The following is a 14,135-nucleotide window of genomic DNA, read 5'->3' as shown; positions in this document are numbered from 1 at the left end:
CCACCGTCACCACCACTTATTATTATTATTATAGAGTTAATTTCATTTTTTGTCATAGATTTATAGGTGACAGTCCACTTTTAATCTTTTTTATCAGAACATCCATTTTTGATCCTACTATTATTGTGACATAGACCATTTTTTATCCTCTATCAACAAAACAATTTAAATATCGCTAAATACATTGACATTTCGGTCTTCAATTATAGATTTTTTCAAAAAAAATAAACATAAAAATATAGTAGGTCAACATACTTTGTATAAAAAAAGATCTAAATGTCCTTTGTATTTAAGGACATTTCAATGATTTTGTTGACGGAGGACAAAAAACGATATGTCACAATAATACTAGGACCAAATATGAATGTTCGAATAAAAAATGACTAAAAGTGGATTGTCACCTATAAATCTATGAAAAAAAATGAAATTAACTCTATTATATAGTAACAAATAATATGTTCATTTTTCAGAAAATGAACCAAAAAGAAAAAAATGTAATTTCTAAGCTTTTAGCCAAACAGAAAAAGATAGTTTTTTTGTTCTTTAACCAAACACTTGAAAATGATAATATGAGTCATTTTCTAAAAATCATTTTTCGAAAAACATTTCCCAGAGTTCCAAACCAACCCTAACTGAAAATTTTTTATTATAATAGAGAGATCAAACACATGGCAACAACCTAATACACACACAAAAGAAAATGACAATCAACCTGACCCCATTTCTATAATATTACCATGATGTTCTTCTGAGTGCCATTGTTTTTAGCAGCCAATTGGGATTGGATCTTCATTACAAAAGGAATATAAAATACATGTCAAAGGAATGATCATAGCATTTTCTGTTGAGTTGCTACATCTTGCAACATCCTACTAAAGTTGATCAATAACCTTTTATGGGCAGGCACAAACTGGCCGGGTACTCGATATCTCTATCGCAGATGATGCCTGTATCAATTTGAAGATGTTTACGTGACCAGAATGTCAAACAGAAACATGAATTGAATGGGAAACGTAGATAGAGATAGAGAGAGAGAGAGAGACCTCAAGGTCTCTTGTGTTCCACGGCGAACTTTGCAACGGATAGTTGGAAGCCCCAAGCGCTGGTGAGCCTCGTAGCGGTGACAACCAGAAAAGCCTGAGGGAGGGAGGGAGGAAAATTAATAGTATGTAGTTGAAGCTAAGTACTCATATTTTGTCTGGGAAGTTTTCTGCACCTGCCTTTAAATCTTAAAAGTCATCATAAAACTTAGGCATGGGTGATGTGTATACATACCATAGTAAACCCCATCAACCTCCAGCACATCAATCTGCATTGGATGAATCATTATATTATTAGCAGTGTTCAAAAACCCCGCCTAGTCACCATAATCGGTGGTTTAGGCGGCTGGCCAGCTAGGCGGCTGACTCGGTCGCCTAAGTGCCGCCTAGGCACTGTTAGGATCGATACGGTTCACAACACCAATATACCAGCGGCAATTCGGATCGAAAATAATGAGAATATTTTTGGTGTAAGATTTAAAATAAATCATACACAAAATAAAGGCAATTTGAAGAAAGATTTTTTGTATTGGCAAAAGGATATTACAAATAGGAATTACAATATAACTCTCTATTTTACTCTCTATATTTTTGCTATGCTAATGGGAGAATTCCTGATGGAATGGGATGAGATTGGATGAAGAGGAGTTGTCTATTTATAGCAAACCCACTCCTGCAAATTCCTCTTGCTCTTTCTCCTGCTCTTCCGAAATGAGCATCTTGCTCTTCAGAGATGAGCATCTTGCTCTTCCGAAATGAGCATCTTGCTCTTCAGAGATGAGCACCTTGCTCTTCAGAGATGAACATCTTGCTCTTCAGACCAAGTGTTTGCTCCTGCTCCTAACCTCATCAGAAAAAGGTTCTCCGCATTTCCACATTTGACTTTAGTATTTACAAATCTCCCACTTAAAGTCACAATGTGGACCTTCATCCTTTCCGCTAATTCCGTGCTGCTTGCATACTTGTTAGGCCAATTGAGGATCTACACCATACGAATTTATCGTTGGTAATCGGCTTTGTTAACATATCTGCCAGGTTATCTTTAGTATGGATTTTCTGTATATCCACACCCTTCTTCCACCTTTTCACGAACAAAGTGAAATTGGACCCGTATGTGTTTCGTCTTGGAATGAAATGCTGGATTCTTTGTCAAGTACAAAGTGCTCTGACTGTCACAAAATAGAGTCATTTTCTCTAATTTGTGCCCGAGCTCCTCCAATAGCATTTGCAACCATATAGTCTCTTTACTAGCTTGAGTAGCAGCTATATATTCTGCTTCCGTCGTCGATGTTGCCACAACAGACTGCAACTTCAAGACCCAGCTTACTGCTCCGCCAGCAAGAGTAAACATATAACCCGTGGTGGATTTGCTACAATCAAGATTACCTGCATAATCTGAATCAACATAGCCTCTAATAATAAAGTCTGATCCTCCATAACACAATGCAATATCTGAGGTACCCTTGATATATCTAAGGATCCTCTTCACAGCACTCCAATGCTCTCTACCAGGATTTGACATGTATCGACTGACCGCTCCCACTGCTTGTGCAATGTCTGGTCTAGTGCAGATCATAGCAAACATTAAACTGCCCACTGCTGATGCATACGGTACTCGAGACATCTCCATCCTCTCTGCTTCGTTGCTAGGACTCATACTTGAGGATAACTTGAAATTAATAAAAAGAGGGGTAGAAATTGGCTTACTATCTTGCATGTTGAAGCGCCGCAAGATTTTCTGCAGATAATTCTGCTGAGAAAGTCAAATCTTCCTATTATTTCTGTCTCGGTGAATTTGCATCCCTAGAATCTTGTTTGCTGGTCATAAGTCCTTCATTTCAAATTCCCTAGCCAGTTGAGCCTTCATCTCCGTGATACGATCATTGTTGGGGCCTACTACCAACATGTCGTCAACATACAACAGCAAGATGATAAACTGATTATCATCAAATCTCTTGCAATATGCGCAAGGATTGGAATTAAACCTGTTGTATCCAAGGCTCAGAATGAATGAATCAAATCTTTTATACCAACATCTCGGCGCCTGTTTGAGACCGTATAGAGATTTGGTCAACTTGCAAACCAAGTTCCCTTCTTCTTCAAAACCTTCTGGTTGGAGCATATAAATCTCTTCTTCAAGTTCTCCATGTAGAAACGCAGTTTTCACATCCAACCGCTCAAGATACAAGTCAAACACAGCACACATCGCTAGGACTGCTCGAATCGTTGTAAGTCGTACAACAGGAGAAAATATCTCGTTGAAATCAACTCCTTCCTTCTGAGAAAATCCTTTCACAACTAATCGAGCACGATACCGTTCCACTTTGTTGTTGCTATCTCGTTTGATCTTATAGACCCATTTGTTTCCAATAGCCTTCCTTCCTCGTAGTAACGGGACAAGTTCCCATGTTTTATTCTTATGGAGAGCTTCGATTTCTTCTTGCATTGTTGTCATCCACAGAGATGCATCTGGACTTTTTATAGCCTCATGGTAAGTTAATGGCTCACCATCTTCTGTTAGTAGACAGTATGCAACATTTCCCTCCATTGAATAATCTGAGTGCCAAGCTGGTTCTCTCCTCTCCCGAGTTGATCGTCGAACTTCAGAAGTTGAAGACTCAGCTTGATCTTGTTCATCATGCTCGATTGTTGTTTCAGGGGAAACTGGAATTTCTTCTTCCTTCCTTCCCTCAACTTGTACTGTAGTTGTCACTGATTCCTCCTTCCCAGTGCTTTCACCTTCTTGTAACTTGCCTTCTACAAATAGAACATCCCTGCTGATGATAACCTTGTGTGCAGTGGGATCCCACAGTCGATACCCCTTCACTCCATCAGCATACCCCAAGAAAACACATTTTCTTGATTTTGGATCAAGTTTAGATGTTTCTTGAGCGTTGTATATCACATATGCCGGACTCCCAAATGTATGTAAGTGAGAATAACTAGATGGCTTACCCGTCCACATTTCCATTGGCGTTTTCAGATCAATTGCGGTTGATGGAGACCGATTGATCACATAACAGGCGGTCTTGACTGCTTCAGCCCAAAATGAATTTGCCAAATTTGCAGTCCTCAACATTGCTCTTGTTCTTTCCAACAAGGTTCTGTTCATCCGCTCTGCCACACCATTTTGTTGTGGAGTATACGCCACTGTGAACTGTCGTTTGATACCTTCTTGCAAACAGAATTTATCAAATTCAACACCAGTGTATTCTCCTCCATTGTCCGACCTCAAACACTTGAACCGTTTCTCGAATTCAAGTTCCACACGCGCTTTGAAGAATTTGAAAACTTCAAATACATCCGCCTTCCGCTTGATTGGATACACCCAACATCTCCTCGAGTAATCGTCTATGAAGGATACAAAATACTTTGCACCTCCCAGGGATATAACTGGTGCTTGCCAAACATCGGAGTGGATTAGCTCCAAGATAGCCTTGCTCCTTGCTTTAGAGCTCTCGAACTTCAATCTATGCTGCTTACTTGTAACACAATGCTCACAAAAAGGTAATGAAACCTTTTTTAACCCCGGAAGAAGATGTTGATCAACAAGAATCTTTAGACCTCGTTCCGACATGTGGCCAAGTTTTTGATGCCACATCATCGTTGATTCCTCTATAAGATTGTCTGATGCAACAGTTGCTTCTCCTTGTAGTTGTGTTTCTCCTTTAAGCATGTATAGATTGGCCGCTATCTTTTCAGCTTTCATCACAACAAGCGCGCCCTTGATTACTTTGATGATCCCATCCTAAATGTGAATTTTACATTCATGCTATCTAATTGTCCTAGAGACAATAGATTTTTCTTCAGGCCTTTCACGTGTCGTACCTCTTGGATAGTGCGAACCGTACCATCAAACATTTTTAGTTTGATAGTACCAATGCCAGCAATCTCTAAGGCATGGTCATCTCCCATGAACACTGATCCTCCAGAGACAGGTTCATATTCATGAAACCATTCTTTCCGTGAGGTCATATGCCATGTTGCTCCTGAGTCCATTAGCCAGACATCAACTAGACTTTTCCTGCCTTCAACAATTGTTGCTGCTTCACCAATTAAAACATCGCCTCCATCCGATGTACTCACAACACATCCCTGAGCATTTGATGTCTCGAGATTTTTGCCTTTGGTCCCATCCTTCTTGAGCTGCCAACACTCACTCTTGAAGTGCCCCTTTTTGCCACAGTGAAAACACTTGACATTCTTCTTACCCCTTGACTTTGATCTACCTCGGTTGTGACTCCCACTGGAGCCAGGCTCCGTTGATCTTCCTCTTGTCACTGTCAACGCCTGAGACTGTTGTGAGGTTCCAACTTTATCTTCTTTGTTTTTGCGCCGACTTTCTTCTTGAAGAACCGCAGCTGCAATGTCATCGAAGACAAGTACCTCCTTGTTGTTGACTAGATTGATAATGAGTTGATCGTATGAATCCGATAGACTTTGGAGTAAAATTTCAGCACGTCCATTCACATCTATTTTATAACTCAACGTCGAGAGTTGTGAAAATAGGGTGTTGAGAGTGTTGATATGCTCAGTTACTGAGGATGTCTCCATCATCCTGAGAGTGTATAGCTTCCTCTTCAAGAAGATCTTGTTGTGTAGTGATTTGGCCTCATACAAATTTACGAGAGTATCCCATATCTCTTTTGCCGTACATTTTTCCGCCACACTTGACAAAACTTCATCAGCAAGTGCTAAGTGCAGATTGGCAATAGCGTTGCTATCCATTTCTGTCCACTTGGCATCGTCAGTGAAATCGGCTGGCCTTTCTTCAATTCTGCAACGCAGTTATCTTTCCTGAGAACTGCTTTCATTCTCATTTTCCACAACGAGAAACTGTTCCCATTGAACTTTTCAATCTCGTACTTTGCCGTCATTATAAGTGGTGTTCTTGATCCTGAACAATATATCTAAATAGTATCGTATAATAGAAAACTACCGGTCCTGTGAACAGTACACCAGGAAAATATTTCTGGAGAAGAGAGGTGAGTCACAAATGGACTGCTTAAATACCAAGTCTTAACCAGATCTTTTCCTAGACATGTACAATCACTTTACCAGTATGAGTTTTAACATAACCGATACAGTACATATATATCTATGAACCAACATGGGGCTCTGATACCACTTGTTAGGATCGATACGGTTCACAACATCAATATACCAGCGGCAATTCGGACCGGAAATAATGAGAATATTTTTGGTGTAAGATTTAAAATAAATCATACACAAAATAAAGGCAATTTGAAGAAGGATTTTTTGTATTGGCAAAAGGATATTACAAATAGGAATTACAATATAACTCTCTATTCTACTCTCTATATTTTTGCTATGCTAATGGGAGAATTCCTGATGGAATGGGATGAGATTGGATGAAGAGGAGTTGCCTATTTATAGTAAACCCACTCCTGCAAATTCCTCTTGCTCTTTCTCCTTGAAATGAGCATCTTGCTCTTTCTCCTGCTCTTCCGAAATGAGCATCTTGCTCTTCAGAGATGAGCACCTTGCTCTTCAGAGATGAACATCTTGCTCTTCAGACCAAGTGTTTGCTCCTGCTCCTAACCTCATCAGAAAAAGGTTCTCCGCATTTCCACATTTGACTTTAGTATTTACAGGCACTGACCGTCTAGGCTTCCTAGGCGCTGACTAGGTCGACTAGGCACCGATTAGGTCATCTAGTCGGCCGCCGATTAGTTATTGTTCTCTTCTTTTTTAAATGGTTTATTTAAATCTAAACGACCATCATTTTTTGTGAAATAACCCTAAATTGTTCAAAATCATACTTTTTATGTTAATATTTAATATTTTAGTATTAACTATTAAAGTATTCAATAATATATAATTATCAAGTATTAAAAGTTTTAAAAATTTTAAACAATTTTTTTTAAAATAAAAAATAAAATAAAAATACACGGGCGCTTAGGCGCCGATTAATCCCCGCTTAGGCGCTAGGCGCTCCCCAAGCGTCCAAGGAGCGCTTAGCGATTTTTTCAACCATGATTATTAGTTACTACAGTTAAATTTTGCTCCATTAGAAGCCAGGGCGGCCGGGAGGTCTAGAAACATCATATCTAATAAAAAACATGGTAGTAGATGGATCATGGAGTAGCCAAGGCCACCATTCCATTTTAATTTGAAAGAAACAATCTTTTTGGTAGAACAGTACAGTTGTACCTTCTGATTGTTAAAATTGGTCATAATTATCATAGGCCAATTAAGTCAAGACTCAAGCGGAGCAATAATGTTTAATTTGTTGATATCATGAACATTAGCATTGTGTGAATTGATCAACTTCTATATATGATCTATCTCATCTAAATAATCATGTTAAGATGATCTGAACATCTAACCAGTAGTACTATCAGATAGATGCATTAAAACTTCAAAACTTAAATTTAATTTGTATCATTAAAAGAGTCCCTAAAATTACCTCCTCCGTTCCAAATATTAGCTTCGCTGCTTGACAGTGAATGGGTGAGTGTAAATGAAGAATAAAATGTTTTCCTTTTCTTATCTTAAGATAATAGAGAGAGATAATTCATGCATGCCTCGAGGTAACTTTAGGAGTGGAAAATAACATTTTAACAATTATGAAAAACGACAAAGACCTAGTAAATTAACATCATTACATGTTGGACTGCCACATAAATAACATGTCCCTGTAAATCAACAATGTAAATATGTAATAAACACAATACACCAGATTCCGACATTAAGGCATAACATAAGAAACAATTTAAGTTAATTGAAATCCCAAGCTCACTATGCATGGTTAAAGAAAAACCATATAACAATATGGGTCACACTTGTGTTAGATCCGTGAGACGAGTTGAATCGGATATATGGAATAAACTAGTAATTCACCCGCGCGATGCACGGGAAAAAATTATGTTATTATAAATATAAATAAAAAATAGAAAAATTAAAATATTTTAAATTTTTTAATATAATAATATTTTTGAGCTTCCATTAGTCAAGTATTTATTATTTTTATAGAATACAAAATTACAATTAAAATTAAAATTAAAATTAAAATTAAAATTTTGTATGGTTAATATAATCTTTAATTATGTGCATATTCAAATAAACTTATAGAGAGAATTTACATAATTACATTGATTTATTCTTAATTGTATATATATATTATAATTTTCACAATAGAATAATAGCTAAGATAATTACATTTGGAAAGTAAATTTTAAATTTTGTATGAGTAAATTTAAACTCTAATTGAACACATTTTTTATATGATTATATAATATATAGCTATTTTATTTTTCAAAAGTACATTTTTTATATGATCATATAATATATAGCTATTTTATTTTTCAAATGTTGTGTTTTTTTTTTTTTTATATAATAAAAGATGTTGTGGCATTAATTGTAACATTAATTACTTCACAAACCATATAGCTTTATTATAGTTAAGATAAGATGTAATACTAATTAAAAATAAAGTGTTTGTTACTTAAATATAATACTTTTGAGGAAAAATGCAATACATTTTTACATTTTGATGTAAAATTATTACATTTTTTTATCAAAAGTATTAAACTTTCCTTTATAAGTAATGTTGATAAGTGTTTGTTATTAAGGGATAAAAGCATTACATTTTTGTTAAAAGTATTACTTTTTTTTTACTGCTACTGACTCTATTACATTGTAGTATCTGTTCAAACATATTTTCTTAATCTAATGACGCACAAAGAGTTACCCAACGCCTCCATGCTCGATCTCATGACCTCCCACAAAAGAGAGGTCACTAAAAGTATTACATTTTTTAATATTATTAATAAACATTTTATTCTTGATTAGTATTATATTTTCATCTTGATCAGAAGCAGACAAGGATTTGTGAGACGATTTATACAAGTTTTTGCCTAATAATATACTCTGTATATAAAAAGAACAAAAAAAAAAAAAAAAAAAAAAAAAAAAAAAAGAGTTGCTTACAGGTACTTGCAGGCCAATCTGGCGGATGCTATCCATCAATTCCTGGACCTTGCCTGGATCATTAGCTCTGGTACGCATGAGGGGCCTTCGGATTTTATCAATCGGAAGTTCAACAATCACCGGTCCCCCTGATTGAGATTGAGGCACGCCGGGACTAGGCCCTGTTCAATCAATCCACTACTCTTAATCTAATGTGCACAACATAAACCCTAGAAACACCAAATTCTGCTTTTTCAAGCAAATCTTCTTCAGAACCCAATATGAATGGATTTATATGATCTCCACCGCATAACATAAGCACACAATTTAGTATGGAGAGCGAGAGAGAAAGATAGAGGTAGAGATTAGAGAGGAATATTACCATTGGAGGACGCAGCAGAAACAGAGAAGGTGCGAAGGTTACTTGGGACTTTGAGTACAAAATTTGCCATTTTCCCATCTCTTCTTCACAACCACCAGATACATAATAATTATTACAAGTGACGGAAGAATGTGAACGGGATTTTCAGGAATGGTGTTTTTGCAAATTTTGGGATTCTATTTTTGACTAATTCCATTTTGCCCCCCATAAGGCCATAATAATTAGTAGAAATGTCATTGATGGCTGTTTGGACTTTGGCGCTTCATAGTTCATACTTCATACCTTCATAAAAAAGTGTCAATTAAACTTCATATGCTTAAGGAATATTGGCATAATTACGCACCAAAAAATATCATTTATGTTATACAATTGGAATTGTATATATACTGGTGTAAACTCACTACCTATTTTAATGTAGGACAAATGTTTCTTCCAAGTCCTTTTTAATTTTTTTTTTTAAATTTTATGTAAGGAGTAATTGTTTGTAAATAATAAAAGTAGAAGTATGTAGCATAGTCTAAAAAAGAAATTGATTTAAACCTAAAGCAAGGAATAACGAAATATTCATGTGTCTAGCTGTCTAAGCGGATCTTATATTTTTAATCACAATAAAAACTAAAAATTACACTATAATGTTTGGTTTTCATTTGTATCTTTCACTAATAAATAACCTAATTTGTATACGTCTAATTTAAAAACCAAGGAATTACCATGGTAGAAAATTAATCATGGTCCTTTGATAACATTGTCTGCCTCTGGAGTTGGAATCATACTTAAACCTGGACTAGTTTAGTTTAAGAATTAATTTCACTTTTGGTCCCACGACTTTTGATGTTCTATCACTTTTGGTGCACAACTTTAAAATTTTTTAATTTTGGTGCCTAACTTTGTTATTTTATCAATTTTGGTCCTTTCGGCCAAATTGACTGTGAAATGTTGTTGGATTTTATATTGTTAGGGGTAAAATCTTCATCCCAAGGAAACATCTTCAATATCTAAACAAGATCACCGTAAAATCATATTTATAGGTGTTTGATGATGAGAATAATGGGGAAGATGGGCAGAAACCAGACAGATATATGGGATTTATAGTTTCGACCATTGGCAAACTCTTCTTTTCCTCTTAATATGATTTTTCTTTTGTTTAAATATTGAAGATCTTTCCATGGGATGACGATTTTGCCCCTAAAATATAAAATTTGGAAATATTTTACCGTCAATTTGGCTAGAAGGACCTAAACTGATAAAAATAACAAAGTTAGGCACCAAAATTGAAAAAATTCAAAGTTGTGCACCAAAAGTGATAAGAACTCAAAAGTCGTGGGACCAAAAGTGAAATTAATTCTTTAGTTTAATACAAGAGTAGAGTAGACAATTAGGGATTTAAAAAAAAATGCAAAATTTTCAATTATTTTCACAGCAAGTTTATTAAAAATGAAAGGAGTGAGCACGGTTGCAATAGGCACTAGGCGCAAGTTGAGCGGCAGAGTAGCGACTAGCGTCTAGGCGACCTAGGTGGGGCGCCTGGGCGGCTAACTAAAAAAATAAAAACAATGCACATGTGTAGGTTTATGTCATATTATACATACATACATACAGATGGAATAATTACAAATCGACCCGGAGCGGGACAACATGGAGCGAATCAAGTTTGAAGTACCGGAGGAAACCCAAAACCAGACCCGACTGACTTGGGCACAGCCAAGCCCTGCGCTTAGCCATGAGGTCGGCCTCCAGGGTCGGCCACTTGGGCCGAGCTCCGTGCTCGGTCGAGTGATAGGGTCTTCGCGTTGTCCGTATCTTGCGGCGTTGGTTGCGGTCCAAGGCGGTTACAGCTTCCAACTATCTTCTCCGGAGTAATTAGGACCGATTTGGAGTATAAAAACACTCACTGATGTCCTATTGAGACATAATTTCCTTCATTATCTTCTACTTGTCTGGTTATTGCATAAATTCCTTCTTGTAATAACGTTACACATTATTAATACAACAATTTTCCCCGTGACTTATCAATATTTGTCCATTATTACCGTTACATTTATCCTTTACATTTGTTCAATCCTACACTTGTGATATTCTATAAATAAAATCAGATTAATTAATTTGGACCCTCGGGTTAATTAAATCAATCAGTGGTGCTTTCATTGAGAGCTCGACGTACAAGCTCAAGCATGTTGTTATCTACTAGCTATGACAAGATCAAGACCAAACTCCCGTAATTCCCACTGGTAGGGAATATCCCGACCGACATAAGCTTCACCACGACCGATTTGCCTTTGTTTTTCTCTCTTTGTCTTTGCAGGTAACAGGTCGTGCTTCATGCGAAGAACCCGGTCGGGATTTGACCGGGAGTTGCCCGAGCAGTAGTGTCGACCGCCGAGCGGTAGCCCTTTGGCGAGAGAGCTGACAAGGGACACGTGGCAGCTCTTTACGACGACAGACAGGGCACCCGGGAGGATGACACGTGGTGGCTACGTGGAGAACATGCCGAACGACCGGATACTTGTCCCCGGCACAGCGGCTATAAATACCCACAGTAGCTACAGTGTAGAGGACTTTTGGACGATCGATAGGTTGTTACTAGAGAATCCCGACCGCAGTCAGTCGGCACTCAGAGCAACCAAGTAGATTGTACTTAGGGCCTTTACCGTGATCAATAAAGTCTTTTACTTGCTTTAATTGGTCTCGGGTTTATTTTATATTGCTTACGTAGAATTAGCAGTATCATTTTGGCGCCGTCCGTGGGGACCCGTGCGAGAAAGCAACGTCTTGACGAGCACCCGATCTCTTCGCAATCATGTATCCGTTGGCTCACAACAACTTCGCCGATGACCAGGCGGACGCAGCGAGTTCATCTGGGCACCATGCCACCCAACAGCAAGGTCAGACGGTGGAACTGAATCTCAATCTCTCACCACCGCATCCGTCTAACACATACCCGGTTGCCCAACAACCGGTGAACTACATTCAACTAGGGTACCCAACACCCGGTCAGCCATATCAGCAGCAGCCGGTGATGTATCCCGGCCAATATCCATACCCGGTCCCACCTCCGCCGTACGGGTATTGGCCTGGCCAAACGATGTACTACACTCCCCCGGTTGGGTATCCACCATATACGCCTGCTTACACGGCTCCAGCCGCCGCCCCTCCAGTTCACCCGACCACACAGGTAGAGCCGCAACGTCAGTCCGCTTCCCGGGCTCGACGCTCGGCTCGTTCGCGGTTGGGGTCGGGGGGTGCTGATGCGTTGGAGGCACCAGAGCAGGCCCAGCAAGCGGCCGAGGTTCCCGTCCAAGCGGAGGACCCCGAAGAAACTGCCCGAGCGGCAGCTTTTGATCGTCTTCGACCGGAGATGCGTCAGCGTTTGGGACCCCAAGACCCGAACCGCCAGCAAGAAGACGTACAGATGCAGGAGGCCAGCTAGGAGGCTTCATCAGGGTATAGCGGGTCGAGATCTCACCGACGGCGACGCGCTCGGGATACAGCCCAAGCTGCTCAAGCCGCCGAGCTCAACGAGACCCGAGGATTACTCTATAACCTCCAGGCGGAGTTTGCGCAATTCAGAAACGCGCACCCTGCAGCACCCCCGGTCGACCAACCGACCCTGCACCAGACGCCTTTCACAGCGGCGGTGATGGCTCAGCCCTACCCGCTTGATTTAAAGGTCTCCGGAGAGAAAACTTATGATGGCCGGACAGACCCCGAGGCTCACGTCAACGACTTCTACAGCAATATGACGCTGAAGGGCGTGTCAGACGCCGTAATGTGTAGGGTTTTCTATTCCACGCTTACCGGTCGGGCGGCGGAATGGTTCCGAACTTTGCAGCCGGGTTCGATCGACAGGTTTGACACCCTGGCGATCAAGTTCGTGAGGAAGTTTATTACTTCCAAAGTGGTGAGGAAGTCCTATATGTATCTGGAGAAGGCCAAGCTACTTGAAGGCGAAAGCTTGACCGACTTCCTCATCAAGTGGAAGGTGGCAGTCGGGGAGGTCGAGCCCATGGATGATGCGACCGCCACCCACATGCTACACATCTCTCTCCGGGCGGGGTATTTATATCAAGATTTTATTTTACATCCCCCGGCCACTTATGAGGAGGCCCTTCGAAGGGTCACAAATTATGCCAATGCTGGCGAGGCGAACGCCGTAAAGCGCTCGCAGGAGGTCGGGTCTTCGTCCCGTAAACCGGCCGGCCGGGCAGAACACCGATCGGGTGATGATCATCCCCGATCCCGCACCAGGCCTGGCGAGTTTACGGCCTTGAACCGATCTGCAGCGGAGGCCATGCAGTATGCCCAGTCTTGCAATCTCATCAAGCTTCCCCATCCCGATCGAGATGGTCCTGACAAGAGTAAGCATTGCGCTTACCATCGATGTGCTGGGCATGACACTGAAGAGTGTACCCACTTGCGCTAACTGTTGGAGGATTTGCTCAATCTTGGGAAGTTGGACAAGTGTGTGGGGAGGAGAGAAGACCCCAAGAGGAATACCGATCGGAGAGATCAGCGGCGCTCCCATCACCGCTCCGATCGGTCAAGTCAGGACCGAAGAGACGATCGAAGAGATGATCGTCGCGATGACCGACGGGACCCTGACCCTCCATCTAGCAGCCGACCAGCAGGAAAGCCGACCATCCACGTTATTTTCGGTGGATTGGAAGACGCTTCCCGACCGCGGAGTAATTGCCCGGTCGCCATAGTGGATTCCCGGGAGACCGGGAAGAGGCAAAAGATGGAGCCCATAACCTTCACCCTGGAAGATCAACCCAGCAGCGGCG

At 40.0% G+C, this 14,135-nt stretch overlaps 1 protein-coding gene across 1 annotated transcript; it reads right to left on the bottom strand.

Moving 5' to 3' along the window:
* Positions 1 to 615: 615 nt before the first annotated feature.
* Positions 616 to 9,469, bottom strand: LOC109147294 (sulfiredoxin, chloroplastic/mitochondrial). Its single transcript, XM_019294945.1, has 5 exons — positions 9,355 to 9,469; positions 8,994 to 9,154; positions 1,276 to 1,309; positions 1,044 to 1,137; positions 616 to 947 (listed from the first exon to the last, which is right to left on the bottom strand). Exons 1-5 carry the CDS (start codon positions 9,422 to 9,424, stop codon positions 932 to 934), a joined length of 375 nt encoding a protein of 124 aa, XP_019150490.1. The 5' UTR covers positions 9,425 to 9,469; the 3' UTR covers positions 616 to 931.
* Positions 9,470 to 14,135: the final 4,666 nt, after the last annotated feature.

The sequence above is a fragment of the Ipomoea nil genome, unplaced genomic scaffold, assembly GCF_001879475.1.
Source record: "Ipomoea nil cultivar Tokyo-kokei standard unplaced genomic scaffold, Asagao_1.1 scaffold1993, whole genome shotgun sequence".
Taxonomy (NCBI): Eukaryota; Viridiplantae; Streptophyta; class Magnoliopsida; order Solanales; family Convolvulaceae; genus Ipomoea; species Ipomoea nil.
The sequence above is the reverse complement of the archived record's forward strand: the minus strand, read 5'-3'. Positions and strand labels throughout refer to the sequence as shown.

Coding starts and splice junctions, on each gene's coding strand:
- LOC109147294 (XM_019294945.1), bottom strand. CDS start 9,424: ATGGCAAATTTTGTACTCAAAGTCCCAAGTAACCTTCGCACCTTCTCT. Junction 1,310..8,993: donor AGATTGGCCTGCAAGTACCT/GTAAGCAACTCT, acceptor CATCCAATGCAG/ATTGATGTGCTGGAGGTTGA. Junction 1,138..1,275: donor GGTTGATGGGGTTTACTATG/GTATGTATACAC, acceptor TCCCTCCCTCAG/GCTTTTCTGGTTGTCACCGC.